The 18,874-nt window shown below is 46.3% G+C and overlaps 1 protein-coding gene across 1 annotated transcript in view; it reads left to right on the forward strand.

Moving 5' to 3' along the window:
* Positions 1–18,523, forward strand: part of ZBTB47 (zinc finger and BTB domain containing 47) — a 62,650-nt gene extending 44,127 nt beyond the window's left edge. The window contains exons 3-6 of the mRNA XM_075315741.1: positions 7,166–7,313; positions 8,409–8,524; positions 10,577–10,721; positions 17,352–18,523. Coding sequence (XP_075171856.1) covers positions 7,166–7,313; positions 8,409–8,524; positions 10,577–10,721; positions 17,352–17,758 — 816 coding nt within the window. The 3' untranslated portion in view covers positions 17,759–18,523. The remainder of the gene's footprint in view (positions 1–7,165; positions 7,314–8,408; positions 8,525–10,576; positions 10,722–17,351) is intronic.
* The last annotated feature ends 351 nt before the right edge of the window (positions 18,524–18,874 follow it).

Below are 18,874 nucleotides of genomic sequence, written 5' to 3' on the forward strand. Positions count from 1 at the left end.
ATCACCTGCATTTATCCAGCCTCAAACCTCGGTACCTCACAGGTCCTGGCGCCATGATGACTTCACATCCACAGCTCGTCTCTGCAGACCTCCATCTTCTCTGCTCTTCTGCAGCACATCACGACACAGTGCCCTTAAAAATAACATGTCATTATAAAAATAATCAACCATGCTGTTCCCTAAATAAGCCCCCAAAATAAATAACTGTCAACCACTTTAATCCCTGCACAAAAAAATGACCCCCCCCCACTGTCTATATTATGGTACATGGCTTCCACACTGCCCCCTTTATATACCACACCGTCTCCCCTCATGAGTTACACCCACTACACCCTCCTCACTTAGGAACTACGATCTCCAAACTGTCTGCACCACATGCTGCCCCCTGTTCCAACTGTCTCCCACACATTAGACTTCTACATACTGAGCCATGTTGCCCTTTCTCCATACTGAGCCCACCCCACGCTGCCCCCTTTTCCACACTGAGCCCACCCCACGCTGCCCCCTTTTCCATACTGAGCCCACCACACACTGCCCCCTTTTCCATACTGAGCCCACCCCACGTTGCCCCCTTTTCTACAGTGATTCCACCCCGCAGGTTGCCCCCTGCCCCATATGGATCACACCCCATGTTGTGGGCCCACACAGATCCCCCTCCATGCACCCCCTCTTCCCATACAGATCGCTCCCTATGCTGCTGTCCCTGCCCCATAGAGATCCCACTGCATGCACCCCTTTTCCCATACAGAGCGCTCCCTATGCTGCTGCCCCTCTCCCATAGAGATCCCCCTCCATGCACCCCCTTTTCCTATACAGAGCGCTCCCTATGCTGCTGTCCCTGCCCCATAAAGATCCCCCTCCATGCACCCCCTTTGCTCATACAGAGCGCTCCCTATGCTGCTGCCCCTGTCCCATAGAGATCCCCCCTGCATTCACCCCCTTTTCCTACATAGAGCGCTCCCTATGCTGCTGCCCCTGTCCCACAGAGATCCCCCCCCCCCTCCATGCACCCCCTTTTCCTAAATAGAGCACTCCCTATGGCTGCTGCTTTCTGCCCCATACACATTACACCCCACCGGCTACCGTCGCTATGTTCGGCTTTACAGCGCTTATCTCCCGGCTCCGGTGACTTCTCCTCCTCAGCTGATTGCAGCTCCTGACCCCGGAAGTGCCGGCGCGCAAGGAGCAGGTATGAAGGATGATTTGTATTCGTGTCTGAGAGACGCAAATTCATTCCGAGACCAACAACTAAAAATATATATTTTTTTTTAATTTTTTTATTTTAACTCTCGCCCTTTGCGTCGCCCCCCGCAACCCGCCGCCCCAGGCACCGGACCTCCGGTGCCTAATGGTAAATACGGCCCTGTATATATACGTGTGTGTGTGTGTGTGTATATGTATATGTACAGTCAGGGCCAGAAATATTTGGACAGTGACACAAGTTTTGTTATTTTAGCTGTTTACAAAAACATGTTCAGAAATACAATTCTATATATAATATGGGCTGAAAGTTCACACTCCCAGCTGCAATATGAGAGTTTTCACATCCAAATCGGAGAAAGGGTTTCGGAATCATAGCTCTGTAATGCATAGCCTCCTCTTTTTCAAGGGACCAAAAGTAATTGGACAAGGGACTCTAAGGGCTGCAATTAACTCTGAAGGCGTCTCCCTCGTTAACCTGTAATCAATGAAGTAGTTAAAAGGTCTGGGGTTGATTACAGGTGTGTGGTTTTGCATTTGGAAGCTGTTGCTGTGACCAGACAACATGCGGTCTAAGGAACACTCAATTGAGGTGAAGCAGAACATCCTGAGGCTGAAAAAAAAGAAAAAATCCATCAGAGAGATAGCAGACATGCTTGGAGTAGCAAAATCAACAGTCGGGTACATTCTGAGAAAAAAGGAATTGACTGGTGAGCTTGGGAACTCAAAAAGGCCTGGGCGTCCACGGATGACAACAGTGGTGGATGATCGCCACATACTTTCTTTGGTGAAGAAGAACCCGTTCACAACATCAACTGAAGTCCAGAACACTCTCAGTGAAGTAGGTGTATCTGTCTCTAAGTCACCAGTAAAGAGAAGACTCCATGAAAGTAAATACAAAGGGTTCACATCTAGATGCAAACCATTCATCAATTCCAAAAATAGACAGGCCAGAGTTACATTTGCTGAAAAACACCTCATGAAGCCAGCTCAGTTCTGGAAAAGTATTCTATGGACAGATGAGACAAAGATCGACCTGTACCAGAATGAGGGGAAGAAAAAAGTTTGGAGAAGAAAGGGAACGGCACATGATCCAAGGCACACCACATCCTCTGTAAAACATGGTGGAGGCAACGTGATGGCATGGGCATGCATGGCTTTCAATGGCACTGGGTCACTTGTGTTTATTGATGACATAACAGCAGACAAGAGTAGCCGGATGAATTCTGAAGTGTACCGGGATATACTTTCAGCCCAGATTCAGCCAAATGCCGCAAAGTTGATCGGACGGCGCTTCATAGTACAGATGGACAATGACCCCAAGCATACAGCCAAAGCTACCCAGGAGTTCATGAGTGCAAAAAAGTGGAACATTCTGCAATGGCCAAGTCAATCACCAGATCTTAACCCAATTGAGCATGCATTTCACTTGCTCAAATCCAGACTTAAGACGGAAAGACCCACAAACAAGCAAGACCTGAAGGCTGCGGCTGTAAAGGCCTGGCAAAGCATTAAGAAGGAGGAAACCCAGCGTTTGGTGATGTCCATGGGTTCCAGACTTAAGGCAGTGATTGCCTCCAAAGGATTCGCAACAAAATATTGAAAATAAAAATATTTTGTTTGGGTTTGGTTTATTTGTCCAATTACTTTTGACCTCCTAAAATGTGGAGTGTTTGTAAAGAAATGTGACAATTCCTACAATTTCTATCAGATATTTTTGTTCAAACCTTCAAATTAAACGTTACAATCTGCACTTGAATTCTGTTGTAGAGGTTTCATTTCAAACCCAATGTGGTGGCATGCAGAGCCCAACTCGCCAAAATTGTGTCACTGTCCAAAGATTTCTGGACCTAACTGTATATATAAAATATACCGTATAATGTATAGAAAGTATAATATAAATTATACAGCGGGTAAAATAAGTATTTAACATGTTGCCAATATATGTATAAAGCTGCTATTGACATGAATTTCTCACCAGATGTCGGTAACAACCCATCCAATTCACACAGGCAAAGAAATCAAACCGTAGATATCTATAAATTGTTTAATAATGAGAAATGACACCAGGACCAGAGTACTGAACACATTATGGAAATGTAATTAATACTTCATACAAAAGCCTTTGTTGGTGATGAAGCTTCTATACTCCTGTATGGAGACACTGGTCGCCTGCATTGCTCGGGTGGATTTTGGTCCATTCTTCCGCACACACTCCTCACAATCTGCAGGTCCCGGCTCGTTCTATGAGCTTTAATTCCTCCCATACATGTCTATTGGATTCAGCTCCGGTGATCGGCTCGGTCATTCTACCAGATCTTTCCTTCTCTGACACCAGTGGACTTTCCTTGGCCGTGTGTTTGGGATCATTGTGTTGGTGAAATGTCCTCCCTCGTTTCATCTTCATCATCCTGGTGGATGGCAGCAGATTATTATCAGGAATGTCTCTGTACTTCCGGATGTCCATTCACCTTCCTTCAATTATATGGAGTTTGCCGGTGCCGTCTGCTGAAAATCAGCCCCACACCATGATGTTCCCACCTCCACACTTCACTGTTGGTGTTTTGGCCTTCAAACATGATATTTATTGATCGTGGCCTCTAAAGAGTTCAATTTTGGCTTTATCTGACCAACCTATATTCTCCCAGGATTTCACAGAATTGTCTATATGTTGCTGAGTAAACTTTAAACGCTTTTGAGCCTGCTTTTTGTTCAGCAATGGAGTCTTGTGTGGTGAGCGTGCGTACAGGAGCGTGCATACAGGAGCGTGCCTACAGGAGCGTGCCTACAGGAGCGTGCCTACAGGAGCGTGCATACAGGGGGCGTGCATTCAGGGGCGTGCCTACAGGAGCGTGCCTTCAGGGGCGTGCCGACAGGAGCGTGCCTACAGGGGCGTGCCTACAGGAGCGTGCCTACAGGAGCGTGACTACAGGCCATGGAGGGAGAGTGCATTACTTATTAGTTTCTTTTAATCCCTGGACGATTTTTTTTTTTTTTTTGTTTTTCCGCCATCTTCTAAGAGCCATAACTTTTTACTTTTCCATCAATATCGCCATATGAAGGCTTTTTTTTTGCAGGACAAGTTGTACTTTTGAATGACACCATTCATTCTGCGCCATATTGTATGGAAAATGGAAAAAAAAAATCCAAGTGCAGTGAAATTGCAAAAAGAAAAAGGTGCAATTGCTTGATTGTGTTTTTTTTTTTTTTTTTTATTTACCGTGTTCATTATTTTAAAAAACTGACCTGGCATTATGATTCCTCAGGTCAGTACGAGTTCGTAGACACCAAACATGTAAAGGTTTACTCTTATCTAAGTCGTGAAATTTTTTTTAAAAAATGTGGAAAAAAAAATGTCGCTTTTGTCGCCATTTTCTGAGCCCCGTAGTGTTCTTATTTTCCGGGATTTGGGGCTCAGTGACTGCTTATTTTTTTGTGTCTTGAGCTGACATTTTCAATTATACTAGGTTTGTATAGCTGCGCTCTTTTGACTACCTCTTTATTGCATTTTAATACAATATTGCGGCGACCCAAAAAACGTAATTTTATAATTTTTTTCATCGCTACATTGTGTACCGATCAGATGAATTGATATATTTTAATCGGGTATCTCTGAAATTGGCGACACCAAATATGTGGGTTTTGTTTTTTTATTCTTTTATTTTAAATGGAGCAAAAAGGGGTGATTTGAAGTTTTAGGGGGCGGTTTTAATTTTTTATTTTTTTTTTTTAACTCATCAGCTGACCCTATGCAACTATAACAACCCATTGGCGCCACTTGATTATGTCACGGGAGCGTCGATGGCGGCAGGGAACAGTGCGATCCCCGCTGTAGCACATTAGATCGCAGTGTCGGAGTTTGACGGCGCGGGTGGATTGGAGAGCTACGTGTTGCTGTCGGCAGACCTGTTCAGGGATTACCTTGGGCGTGCTGCTTGAGCCCGCTGTAACGGGACAGACACGATCATGGCTGTACCAGTACGTCCTTGATTGTGACGGGGTTAAACAATTACCTGCTGACTCCATACTCCAGGTCTTTCTGTAGCTCTCCACAGGTGATTTTGACTCTTGGACAACTCTTCTTAGTCTTTTCAATCTTCTGTCTGACATCTTGCGGAGAGCACCTGGGTATATGGTGAAATGATGTTCACTTTCTGATTATGACCCTAACAGAGCTCAGTGGAGCCTTCAGTAGTTTAGAAATTCTTCTGTAACCAGTGTCATCAACATAATTTGCAACCATAGAAGTCTTGAGACAGCTCACTGGTTTTACCCATCATGAGATGTTTCTTGTGTGGCTCCTTTGTAATAAGACACCTTTTCATCATCCGTCAGTTCAACCAGCTGATATTATATTTCACTAAGTGGCAGGATTACTTACTAATTGCTAATAGATTTCAGAGGATGGCATGACTTTCCAGGAATTTTTTCACCTTTTTAATCATGTGTTCAATACTTTTCTTTTTCCCTGTGTAATTTCTCATTATTACACATCACTTGATTTATGGACATCTATGGTTTGATGTCTTTGCCTGTGTGTATTGGATGGGTTGTTCCTGACGTGTGTGTGTGTGTGTGTCTATATATAATATAATTTAATATATATCTCTATCTATATATCTATATATAATATACACACACATATATGTATATATAATACGTGTGTGTGTGTGTGTGTGTGTGTGTGTGTATATATATATATATATATATATATATATATATAAATAAAAATTTAATAAGTTGAGAAATAAGCCTATTTTTCTTATCAGCCAATTCACCCACCCCTGAAATATCAGGCTACAGCACCTGTTAAAACCTTGGGTGTGAGGAGCAGGAGAGGCAGTGACATGGGGAAAGGAGCAGGTCCCTTGTGCGGCTTCTAATTTATGTCCCCCTTAGTGCTGGATTCACAGCTACACTGCCCAGCCCTGCTGTATAATGTCCTCCATGCTACTGCATGGCCCAGAGCTGGATTCTCAGCTACACCGCTCAGTCCTGCTGTATAATGTCCTCCATGCTGCTACTTTTCAGTGGTTTTATGTTTCACCCCAGTGCTGGATTCACAGCTGCACCGCTCAGTCCTGCTGTATAATGTCCTCCATGCTGCTGCATGGCCCAGAGCTGGATTCTCAGCTGCACCGCTCAGTCCTGCTGTATAATGTCCTCCATGCTGCTGCATGGCCCAGAGCTGGATTCTCAGCTTCACTGCTCAGTAGAATTGGATCTGATCTTTTGCACCAGCCGCTATCTGATAATTGGTGTAGGTGGGTTGGTGGTAACATTGTGGTGTTGCAAAACTACATATCCCAGCATGCCTTGATTACAGGCTAATTAATGACTTGTCTAGAGTTCCTGCAAACCAAGTGGTAACATCGCTGCAACAGCGTCGCTCCGGGAGGTGAGTATAAGGGGCATTAGGGCTGTCCGTCCAAGTACTGCGCAGTGACTGCTTCAAGATCAATATTGGAGGTTTGACCAGATGTCCACCGTGTACAGAGCAGGGACTCCACAGCGCTCTCCACTGTGTGCTGGTCATGCTTAGGTACTGCGGCGCGGCTCCTATTAAAGCAAGTGTGATCTGAACTGCAATACTGAGAATGACCACTACACGGTGCATGGAGCTGTGGTGCACACAGTGTACATCAGGCTGATGGGGGGTGTCCAATCTCATACAGAGATCATTATTAATATTTATTTATAGACCCCCATTGATTCCATGGAGCTGTACAAGAGAAGGGGTTACATACAGAACACATACACAAGTTACAGTATGAAGACTAGTACAGAGGGAAGAGGGCCCCGCCCTCGGGGGCTTCCATTAATGTGGGGTTTCTGCAGATTGGAGAGGGTCGGATAAAAAAAATGTTTATTTTCTTATGTTTTATATACTTGTTTACTGATTTCACTGGGTTGCAATTTCCGAGAAGCTCCGTGATGATCCATTAACCCCCCCCTTGTCTCGCAGTGTTTAACGTGTGGGAAGACCTTTAAGAAGCTCTGGTCCCTTCATGAACACAATAAGATCGTACACGGATACGCAGAGAAGAAATTCTCCTGTGACATCTGCGAGAAGAAGTTCTACACGATGGCGCACGTCCGAAAGCACCTTGTCGGTGAGTAGCGCTATCAAGAGCAGTCCCAACCTGGCGCTCAGTCCAGTATGCACCGGGGGTGGCGCGATGCTGCTTCCTGACGTCTTAGGGCCAGAGGGTTAAATAACAAAAAAGTTTAGCAAAAATGGTCAAAACTGATGTTTGTCTGTGACGTGCTGAGAGGTCACTTTGTGCCCAGTGTAATTTGATGCACAAAAGCAGAGGAGGTGAGCTGTGACATCACCTATTGTGGATGGTGGATCCTGTTATCTACTGTATATAGAGGTGTAATCAGTCACTGTACAGGAGGAGGAGGTAAGCTCTGACATCTATTGTGGATGGTGGATCCTGTTATCTACTGTATATAGAGGTGTAATCAGTCATTGTACAGGAGGAGGAGGTAAGCTGTGACATCTATTATGAATGGTGAATCCTGTGTTTACTGTATATAGAGGGGTTATCAGTCATTGTACAGGAGGGGAGGAGGAGGTGAGCTGTGACATCTATCGTGAATAGTGGATCCTGTGTTATTTACTGTATAAGGTGTTACCAGTCATTGTACAGGAGGGGAGGAGGAGGTGAGCTGTGACATCTATCGTGAATAGTGGATCCTGTGTTATTTACTGTATAAGGTGTTACCAGTCATTGTACAGGAGGAGTAGGTGAGCTGTGACATCACCTATTGTGAATGGTGGGTACTGTGTTATCTACGGTATATAGAGGTTATCAGGCATTGTACAGGAGGAGCAGGAGGTGAGCTGTGATATCATCTATTGTGAAAGGTGTACGCTGTGCACTGTATATAGAGGTGTTAGCAGTCGTACAGGAGGGGGAGAAGGTGAGCTGTGACATCACCACATATTGTGAGTGGTGAGATCTGTGTTATCTGCTGTATATGTGTATATACACCGGCGATGCAGCTGTAGCTTCTTTTATTTGGTCACTTGCTCCCCCCTTTACAAAACATTTGGTGAAGTCTGCCGACCCCTTTAAACATGCTGCAAAGCAGAAAAAAAATTGAAATGATATTTTCCATAGTTTTCTTATTTACCCATGATGGAAACTTCACCGTAAACTTTCCTTTTTCAGACGATTGTCTTGTTTTTGCTTTCACAGCTCACACCAAGGACATGCCTTTCACATGTGAAACCTGCGGGAAATCCTTCAAACGTAGCATGTCCCTGAAGGTCCACTCCCTGCAGCACTCCGGGGAGAAACCCTTTAAATGTGAGGTGAGACGCCAAACCATCTCTCTCCTACTAGGAATTTGTGACCGGCACCAGTCACGTCATTGGTTGGGTTTGATTTTTGCACTAACTACTTATTGATGGAAGGCGTTAAACATTTATTGCACTTTTACAGTAAAGAACACCTTCCGAACGACAATCCACAAAGTAGTTCTTACTTTAACCTTCCCCTCCGAAATATTCTGCAGCTTTACATCTTTTACCGTAAAGAATCCTTTCTGGTGAACATTACTGCTCTTACCGTGGCAAATCTATTCTCAAAGAATTGCAAAACCTTCATGCATAGCACTCTTAGGCTAGTTTCACACTTGCGTTGAACGCTATCCGTTGCATTGCGTTGTGTGACAGATGCAACGAATGTGTTGCATTTAGTGGCACAACAGATCGTACAGAACAACGGAATCTGCTTTTTTTTTTTCTTTACAGTTTTATTGGAGGCAGACTATTGTGAATAATCATCTGATCACCCGGGTGCCAGGTGATCAGCTGATCGCTCACAGCAGCCGGTCGCCGGGTGATCAGCTGATCGCTCACAGCAGCCGGTCGCCGGGTGATCAGCTGATTGCTCACAGCAGCCGGCCGCCGGGTGATCAGCTAATCGCTCACAGCAGCCGGTCGCCGGGTGATCAGCTGATCGCTCACAGCAGCCGGTCGCCGGGTGATCAGGTGATCGCTCACAGCAGCCGGTCGCCGGGTGATCAGCTAATCGCTCACAGCAGCCGGTCGCCGGGTGATCAGCTGATCGCTCACAGCAGCCGGTCGCCGGGTGATCAGCTGATCGCTCACAGCAGCCGGTCGCTGGGTGATCAGCTGATCGTTCGGCCGCCGAGAATGTGTGCGGGGGGCGGAGTGCAGAGTGGGTGGAGCCGAGCAGGGTCATGGCGCTGAGGACGTCAGTACCGCAGGGACTGCATCACTGGGGACGTGTGTGCGTGTGCGTGTGCTCGCGTGGACATGCAGAATGTGGGAGGGGGCGGAGCCGAGCGGGGAAGTGTCGGGCTCCCTGCACACGTAGCCAGGGTAAATATTGGGTAACTAAGGAAAGCACTTTGCTTGGTTACCCGATACTTACCTTTTTACCAGCGTACACTGCTTAGCGCTGGCTCCTTGCACACATAGCCAGGGTAAATATCGGGTAACTAGGCAATGCGCTTTGCTTAGTAACCCTGGTTACGGGTGCAGGGAGCCAGAGAGAGCATGCACAGCGAAATCCTAAGGATTCCGCTGCTCAAAGAAACGTTACATGCTGCGTTCCTTTCGCCTGGCGGAAGCAACGCAGGTCCATCACTTGCAGTTCGTCGTCCATACAAGTCTATGGGAAGCATAACGTTAACGGATTCCGCTGTTTTCCAAAACGGCGGATTGCAACTGAAAGAAAACAACGCAAGTGTGAAAGTACCCTTTCATATAAGTACCTGTTTTAAAATTTTATATTTTTTTTCTACTGTAGATAGCATTTGCAGATAAAGCAGAAGCATTATTGCTATAAAAATGAAAAAAATCTGCTTCCAATTTCTTTACTGCTCTTACTGTTGAGAATCCTTTCCTATACAAATTCTAAAACATAACTGTTTCTGTTATGGGAAACTTCTATTATTTTAGAAAACCAATATAAAGGATTTTTTCATAGTAAGAGCAGTTATGCAATAAAATTTGTATAGGAAAGTGTACGTCAGGAGAGGAGGTTCCATACAAGAAGGGATTTTGTACAGGTTTTCAACAGTAAGAGCAGTATTGCTTATTGGAAATGGTTCTTTGCAGTAAAAGTACAAGAGGAGAATAGCATGCTGTACCTACTTTCACTAATTTATTTAAGCTGCAGTACCTCACATGGCCTGTGGACAAGGGTGGCGCTGTTTCTTGAAGCTTTCTAGCTTTCTTAGTACTCTTTACTTATTCCTTGTGGCGTCACCCTCTATAAATGCTGTAAAGCTGTCAATATGGCTGGCGTAGCGTTCGTGCCCCCATCTTGGCACCCCCTGCTTGTCATTTGGTCTTTTTTTTATAGTTGTGTATGTTTGTTGTTTTTCTCGGCAGAACTGCCACGAGCGATTCCAGTACAAGTACCAGCTGAGGTCGCACATGAGCATTCACATCGGGCACAAGCAGTTCATGTGCCAGTGGTGCGGCAAAGACTTCAACATGAAACAGTATTTTGATGAACATATGAAGACCCATACCGGTAAGAAAAGTCATTATACAGCCGATTACTGAGCGGCGCCCCCTGTGCCTGCTCCTGAGAACACCGGTCCATACTGGGACTGATGGTCAGATCTGGTATTTTGCATCTGCAGACTATTCTTATCCCGGGGCCGTATCCTTTTCCTGATTCCTGTGTCTCTATATACGTTGTATCTATTGCTTACTCCCTATTCCAAAGGACAGAAATGGGGATCAGGCATTAAGGAGGGGAGACGGCCAATGATTAGGGATCAGGGAGCGAGTACGTGGCGAGCAAAGGAAGAGCGAGCACGCAGCAGATAAATCCTCTGAAAAATTGCTGAAAAGACTAGAAGAAAGTGGCTCCTGGAAGTGCTGAGAGGTCGACGGCAACATTAAAGGAGCTGCAGGAATTTCTGGCAACTTATATGGTCCAGAAATAGAAACATAGCCGGCAGTAGGTAAAGCCTCGAGGCAGGAATAGGGATCAGGCAATAGTTATACAGTGGATATAAAAAGTTTACACACCCCTGTTAAAATGCCAGGTTTTTGTCATGTAAAAAAAAAATCCTACCAAGAAGAATTATTTCAGAACTTTATCTATGCTTACTGTCACCCATAATCTGTACAAATCCATTGGAACTAACCCAAAATCATTTGGGGAGGGGGGGCAATAAAAATAACCAAGCTAAAACAACATGGTTGCATAAGTGTGAACACCCTCTTATAATTGGGGATGTGGTTGTGTCCACAATCAGTCAATCACATTTACCCTATTGTTACATTGTGAATGGTGCTCAGTCGCCGTCATTTGCAGGGATTCTGATTAACCTCATAAAGTGTCGCTGTTCTAGGAGGATTTTCTAAACGTTTTCTTAGTAGCGTTTTGCAGCAGAAGTCACGGTCCGTAAACCACTGACAACAGCAGAAGTCGCGGACCGTAAACAGCTGACAACACAGCAGACGTTGCGGTCTGTAAACAGCTGACAACACAGCAGACGTTGCGGTCTGTAAACAGCTGACAACACAGCAGAAGACAAGGTGCATAACCAGCTGACAACACAGCAGAAGCCATGGTGCATAAACAGCTGACAACACAGCAGAAGCCATGGTGCATAAACAGCTGACAACACAGCAAAGGGATCTCATTGTGGAAAGTTATCAGTCAGGAGAAGGGAGCATAGAAATATTCTCAGGCGTTAGATCTACCAAGGACTCTGTGAAGACGTCATCAAGAACGAAGTAGCTTAAATTTGGCACAATGCTGACATTACCTAGAACTGCTCGTCCCTCAAAAATTGATAAAAAGATTTGAGGAAAATTTCTCCGGGAGGCTGATGGCAACATTAAAGGAGCTGCAGGAATATCTAGCTAGAGCTGGTTGTGTGCTGCATGTGACAACAATCTCCCCTAATCTTCATATATCCAGCCTTTGTGGTATGGGGGCAAGATGGAAGACTCTTCTTACAAAGATAAACATCCAAGCTATGTTTTACCAACATGAAGTCTGCATGTGGGAAACATGTTATGTCTAATGAGACCAAGGGGAAACTTTTTGGCCAAAGTTCCAAAAGAAATGTTTGGTGTACAGCCACCACTGCACATCACTGGAAGAACTCCATCCCCACAGTGAGACATGGTGGAGGCAGCCTGGCGTTTTGGAGCTGTTTTTTGGCAGCTGGAACTGGAGCTTTAGTAAAAGATGAAGGAATTATGAACAGATCTGAATATCAGACAATTGTGCATCAAAACATTTAGGGCTAGGCTAAAAAGCTCAAGATGAAGAGGAATTTCACCTTTCAGTGGGACAAAGACACTACGATACTTTTATCCTCTTCTGGAGAATGGAGAAGCCATTCTTCTTGCTGATTTGGAATGGTTGAGTTCCAGACCTGAGTCCGAGGTGAAATCTGTAGGTGACCTGAAGAGGGCGCTGTACACAAGAGACGCCCCCGCAATCTGGCAGATGTGGAGATGATAATGCAAGGAGGAGCGGGCAGAGATTGGTGATTGTAGATGTGCTGTGTGATAGACTCCGACCCAAAAACACTGAATCGTATCATAAATCCAAAGTGGACTTCACCAAAGTATTAGTGTAAGGGTGTGCAGATTTATGCAACCATATTTTTACTTTTTTATTTTTCCACCCGAAAATATATCGGTTTGTTTCTCAATGGATTTGTACAGATTATAGATAACATTAAAAGTGGAAAAAGTTCAGAAATTATTCTACTTGGTTTGATTTTTATGACATGACAAAAACCTGGTATTTTAATTGGGGTGTGTGTATACTGTTTATATCCACTGCGGCAAGAGTAGGGATCAGGGATCCAAAATAGAAAAAGTCAGTAAGCAGGCAATACAGCATAAGGGCAAGGTAGGGATCAGGCAGTACATACGGTGTAAGGGGAAGGTAGGAATCAGGCACTACATACAGCATAATAGCAAGGTAGGGATCAGGCAGTAGATCCGGCGTAAGGGTAGGGTAGAGATCAGGCAATAGATATTGCCTAAGGGTAAGGTAGAGATCAGACAGTAGATACGGCCTAAGGGCAGGGTAGGGATCAGGCAATAGATACGGCCTAAGGCCAGGCTAGGGGTTAGTCAGTATTTACGCCCTAAGGGCAGGGTATGGATCAGGCAGTATTTGTGGCCTAAAGAAAGGGTAGGGATCAAGCAATAGATCCAGCCTAAGGGCAGGATAGAGATCAGGCAGTACATCCGGTCAAAGAGCAGACTTGTGATCAGGCAGTAGACATGGTCTGGGGGCTGGGTAGGGATCAGGCTTTAGATACGGCCTTCGGATAGGAATACAGCGTAAACAGCAACCTATCCTCAGGCCGTATCAGCTGAGTATATTGTGACCACATGTGCTGAATGATCCCTATCCCAGCGCTTGGCCTGTATTTGCTGCATGCTTTGTATGCCTAGCTCCAGCGCTGATCCCTACTTTTGCCATATCCGCTTCTTGATGCCGATCCCTGTTCTTTGGTTGTATCTACAGATTGCAGTCTTTATCCCCTGTCCATATGTGTCTGATCCCTATCCTTGGTGCATTAACTGCCTGATCCCTATCTTTGACTTTCGTGTGCACCTCCTGCCTATTTCCAGGATGTCTACCTTGCCCCAAGTCATATCCATTGCCAGATCCCCACCTCCAGGTCGCACGTGTCGTCTGATCCCCTCCATTACCTAGTACGTCCCCCTCTCTCCATAGGCAGCTGATATCTCATCCCTACTCATGTTGCCTGGTAATAGGGACCGTCGGGGGTCTTCCATGATAACTCCTGTGTTCTCCCCCCTCCTCCCCTCCGTCTTGCAGGACGGCGCGGCTGTTCTGTGCTCACTAGCAAGCGAGCATCTGTCTAATGAGGCCAGAGAGTCGCCGGAGGGTGGGATCCGCGCGACCTTTATATAGAAATATGATCTTAATGGCCCGGTTCTCTGCGGCTGGCTCGCTGCATTGTGCTCTGCAGAGGTTTCTGGGGCAGATTCTGTGCTGTATACGGCACCGCGCCGGCCTGGTGCATACGTGGGGGCCATGTTCACATTTTGATAGATTGGACTCTTATGGACGTAGAGATGGAAAAAACGGAGGATTAATTTCTATAAACAGGGTGGTCCAAAAGTAGGTGGACAGAAAATAATAGCAAAGTGAAACTGACTCAGGTACCCTTAGCAACCAATCAGATTCCACCTTTCATTTACCAAAGAGTCTGTGAAGAATGAAAAGTGGAATCTGATTGGTTGCTAAGGGCAACTGAGTCAGTTTCACTTTACACCATGTTCAATAAATCTCCTCCTTCATAACCCTATTAAACACATTGTCCACCTACTTTTAGACCACCCTGTGTGTATATATATATGTACGTGTGTGTGTGTGTGTGTGTGTGTGTGTGTGTGTATATATATATATATAATATATATATATGATTTTTTTTCTAATGTTCATTTTAAATATTTCCAAAAACATTTTTATTTTTCACGTTATTTTAGTTCCCATGAACCTGTGCTGTGCATCATTCATGACTGCTGCAGCCAATCACCGGCCTCAGCAGTTACATCCAATGAAGTACATGATGTGACCGCTGCAGCTAATAACTGACCTTTAATATTGATGCTGATATATAAAGTAAGTGATCGCTGAGGCCAGAGATTAGTTTTAGCAGTCACCTGAATGATGTACAGCAAGTGATCAATGAAGGTAAAAACTGACAATAGAGTAATTTGTGGGGCGTTTGCTTATAAAAAAAAAAATCCCCTTTTTTGCATTCATTTTCTGAATCCCATTAAACCCCTTTCTGAATTCTCAGAGGCGACGACCTCACAACTCCGTTGTAAATGAGCAGCTCCCGGCGCGGTGCAGTTTTGACATCTGGATCCCCCTCCTCCTTCTTGTCTCTTGATAATTCCTTCCTCTTCCTAACTCTCCACCATATGTTGAAATTACTTGTCAGTAACCCTCCCCTTATTATCGTACCCCCCCCCTTATGCCTGCACATCCACCCTAATCACCGTGCATAGAGCCCTTGATCACTCCTTGGCGTGCAGGTTTCAGGCCCCTTCTCACCATAGGTTACATAACACCCCAAATCTCCATACCCCCCTCTCCTATCTCCTGCACCCTCTACCCCCTCTCCTATCTCCTGCACCCTCTACACCCTCTCCTATCTCCTGCACCCTCTACCCCCCTCTCCTATCTCCTGCACCCTCTACCCCCTCTCCTATCTCCTGCACCCTCTACACCCTCTCCTATCTCCTGCACCCTCTACCCCCCTCTCCTATCTCCTGCACCCTCTACCCCCTCTCCTATCTCCTGCACCCTCTACCCCCTCTCCTATCTCCTGCACCCTCTACACCCTCTCCTATCTCCTGCACCCTCTACCCCCTCTCCTATCTCCTGCACCCTCTACCCCCTCTCCTATCTCCTGCACCCTCTACCCCCCTCTCCTATCTCCTGCACCCTCTACCCCCTCTCCTATCTCCTGCACCCTCTACCCCCCTCTCCTATCTCCTGCACCCTCTACCCCCCTCTCCTATCTCCTGCATCCTCTACCCCCCTCTCCTATCTCCTGCACCCTCTACCCCCCTTCCTATCTAATGCACCCTCTACCCCCTCTCCTATCTCCTGCACCCTCTACCCCCCTCTCCTATCTCCTGCACCCTCTACCCCCCTCTCCTATCTCCTGCACCCTCTACCCCCCTTCCTATCTCCTGCACCCTCTACCCCCTCTCCTATCTCCTGCACCCTCTACCCCCCTCTCCTATCTCCTGCATCCTCTACCCCCCTCTCCTATCTCCTGCACCCTCTACCCCCCTTCCTATCTAATGCACCCTCTACCCCTCTTTCCTATCTCCCACACCCTCTATTCTGATAGTAAAATGATGCTCAGAATATGGGATAAGTATTCTGAATTGTTCAATCTGATACTAAATGTCGTTTGGTTTTGTTTAGAGATTTTTTAGGTTTTATACATTTTTATTCACTTTTTTTTATACAGTTTTCAGTCTCCTTTTGATCGTTTATTCAATACTCTGTAATACTGGAATATTGCAGCCCAATATACTGTATATTTACCTATGAAGGCCGGCCATAGGCTGGGCTATATTAATGCAGTAACATGGCAAAAAAGGGGAGTGTTCAATAGGCCCCCACCTGTCATGACTACTCTCCCAAACCACTGAGTAGTCGTCAGAACAAATTCTCCTTCCTCCCAATCTCTCGTTTTTGCTCCTAACTTTTTGGATGGTGCTATCACAATTGACCGTGGCATCTAAGAAGTAGAACTTTTTTGCCTTTTCGAGCTAGCTTCAATCTCTGCAGTTTTTTTTAGGCGCTCCACCCTGAATGATCCTGTCTGCAGCCACCACTAGGGGGAGCTCCCTGTATACAGAGATACATAAGATGCTGTTTGCAGGCACCACTAAGGGGAGCTCCCTGTATACAGAGATACATGATAAGATCCTGTCTGCAGCCACCACTAGGGGGAGCTCCCTGTATACAGAGATACATAAGATCCTGTCTGCAGCCACCACTAGGGGGAGCTCCCTGTATACAGAGATACATGATAAGATTCTGCCTGCAGCCACCACTAGGGGGAGCTCCCTGTATACAGAGATACATGATAAGATTCTGTCTACAGTCACCACTAGGGGGAGCTCCCTGTATACAGAGATACATGATAAGATTCTGTCTACAGTCACCACTAGGGGGAGCTCCCTGTATACAGAGATACATAAGACTGACTGCAGTTACCACTTGGAGGAGCATTCTGCTGCAGCTGGTTATCTTACAGCCATACTCAGGATAGTGGTATGAGGGGGGGGGGGCTGATGTTGCAGTCAGTTGTCTTACAGCCATACACAGGACCATGGTATGAGGGGGAGGCTCCTGCTGTGGTCAGTTCTCTTACCGCCATACAGAGGACCGTGGTATGAGGGGGAGGCTTCTGCTGCAGCTGGTTGTCTTACAGCCATACTCCGGATAGTGAGGAGGAAGAGAATGGACTTGGCTGAGCTCCGGAGACAGAAGATTTCCTTCTCTAGATTTCACAGGTTTAGAGGAGGGGATTATTGCAGGGATGTTTTCTCTTTTGTGTATTTGTATTTTGGATTCGGGGTAAGTTTTGTTACCGTTTTGTCTTTGCTGCAGGTGAGAAACCTTTCATCTGCGAGATCTGCGGCAAAAGCTTCACCAGCCGGCCTAACATGAAGCGCCACCGCCGGACGCACACCGGAGAGAAGCCTTACCCCTGCAGCGTGTGCGGCCAGCGCTTCCGATTCTCCAACATGCTCAAAGCTCACAGGGAAAAATGCTTCCAAGGCGGGAACCCCCCCACACCCGGGAGTCCCGGCACAGCGGCGAGCCTCTCCGCCTCCTCACAAAGTGGAAACTCACCGAGCCAGTCCAGCCCTGGCCTCTCCCCGACCCTGCCTCAGCACCCCCTGTCTCTACCGCTCCTCCACGCCCTGCCGCACAGCATGCCTCCGCCATCTCACCATCTGCCTCCTCCGCCCCCGCTCTTCCCCGCCGGCCGGATAAACTCTAACACCAACTAGACCAAGCGAAGACTGGGCCTGACCGTTCTGAAGTGCTCCCTCCGAGGCGGCCCCGTGGCACCATGGCCGATTTCTTTTCCCTTTTCTACATTTTGTCTGTCTCTGCTCAGATGTGATGGAGGGGGATAGACGTCCCGGCCGGCCGCCCGCCATGACTGCGCTCTTCTTGCACATGCTTGCAGCATTAAGATACAAGGGTGAGGACAACGTGCTACAAGCCGACTTCTCGCTACTGTGCTCTTTGTGTTTTTAGTACATATTAATGTAATTATTTTTTTTTTTTGTTTCTTTTAACTTTGTATCACGTTCTGTTCTTATGTGAAACTCGGAGGTCATCTCTCCCCCGCACCGATGCCCTGGTGGTCCCGGGGTCTCACCGTGGTGGGGAGATGTAAGCGAACCATGTGGTCGCCGAAGCTCATGGAAGACACGAGGATTCCTGGCAGATGCGGGAAGTGCTATCGTGTCCTCCGGGGACTTGATCCTAGGCGAGCGAGCCTACCCTGGCGCTCCATGGTGAATCGGGGCAATGCAGACAGATATATTAAGTAGTAATATAGAAGCTGTGGCGCCTCCATATGCCGGATGTTGGTTTAATAAACCAGTGCACCTAGAAAAAAAACAATGGTTGATGGAGTTGGCTGCCATATTGACTGTGTCCGCGACATTTCATCATGGTTGTTGCATCACTTTTTTTTCTTACAATGTGCGATTGATCTGTACGGAGTCTGTTCCGGGTACATAAATAGGACTTTTTTTTTTTTTTACCTGTTTTAATGGCTTTTTTTGGGGGGGGTCGAAATTCATTCAAATTGTCCCCAATGAGAATGCACTACAAGAACAGGGGACGTCGGTAGGATAATTTTTTTTTTTAAAGGGGGTAGTCCATCTCCTAGGTTGGTTCTGCTTTACCGATTATGGACAGAGACCCTTGGAGTACCGTGTTTTTCATTTTATAAGTCGCACCCCAAATTTGGAGATAGAAAAGGTTAAAAAAAAAAAAAAAGGGGTTTGTCTTACTGGCAGGGTGCGGCAGCCGTGGGGGAGCGGAGTCACAGGAGCCAGGGTGTGCTGGAGTAGGGCAATGCTGGAGGCGCTATGGTGGATCCTGTGCTG

This window comes from Anomaloglossus baeobatrachus, chromosome 6 (genome assembly GCF_048569485.1).
Source record: "Anomaloglossus baeobatrachus isolate aAnoBae1 chromosome 6, aAnoBae1.hap1, whole genome shotgun sequence".
Taxonomy (NCBI): Eukaryota; Metazoa; Chordata; class Amphibia; order Anura; family Aromobatidae; genus Anomaloglossus; species Anomaloglossus baeobatrachus.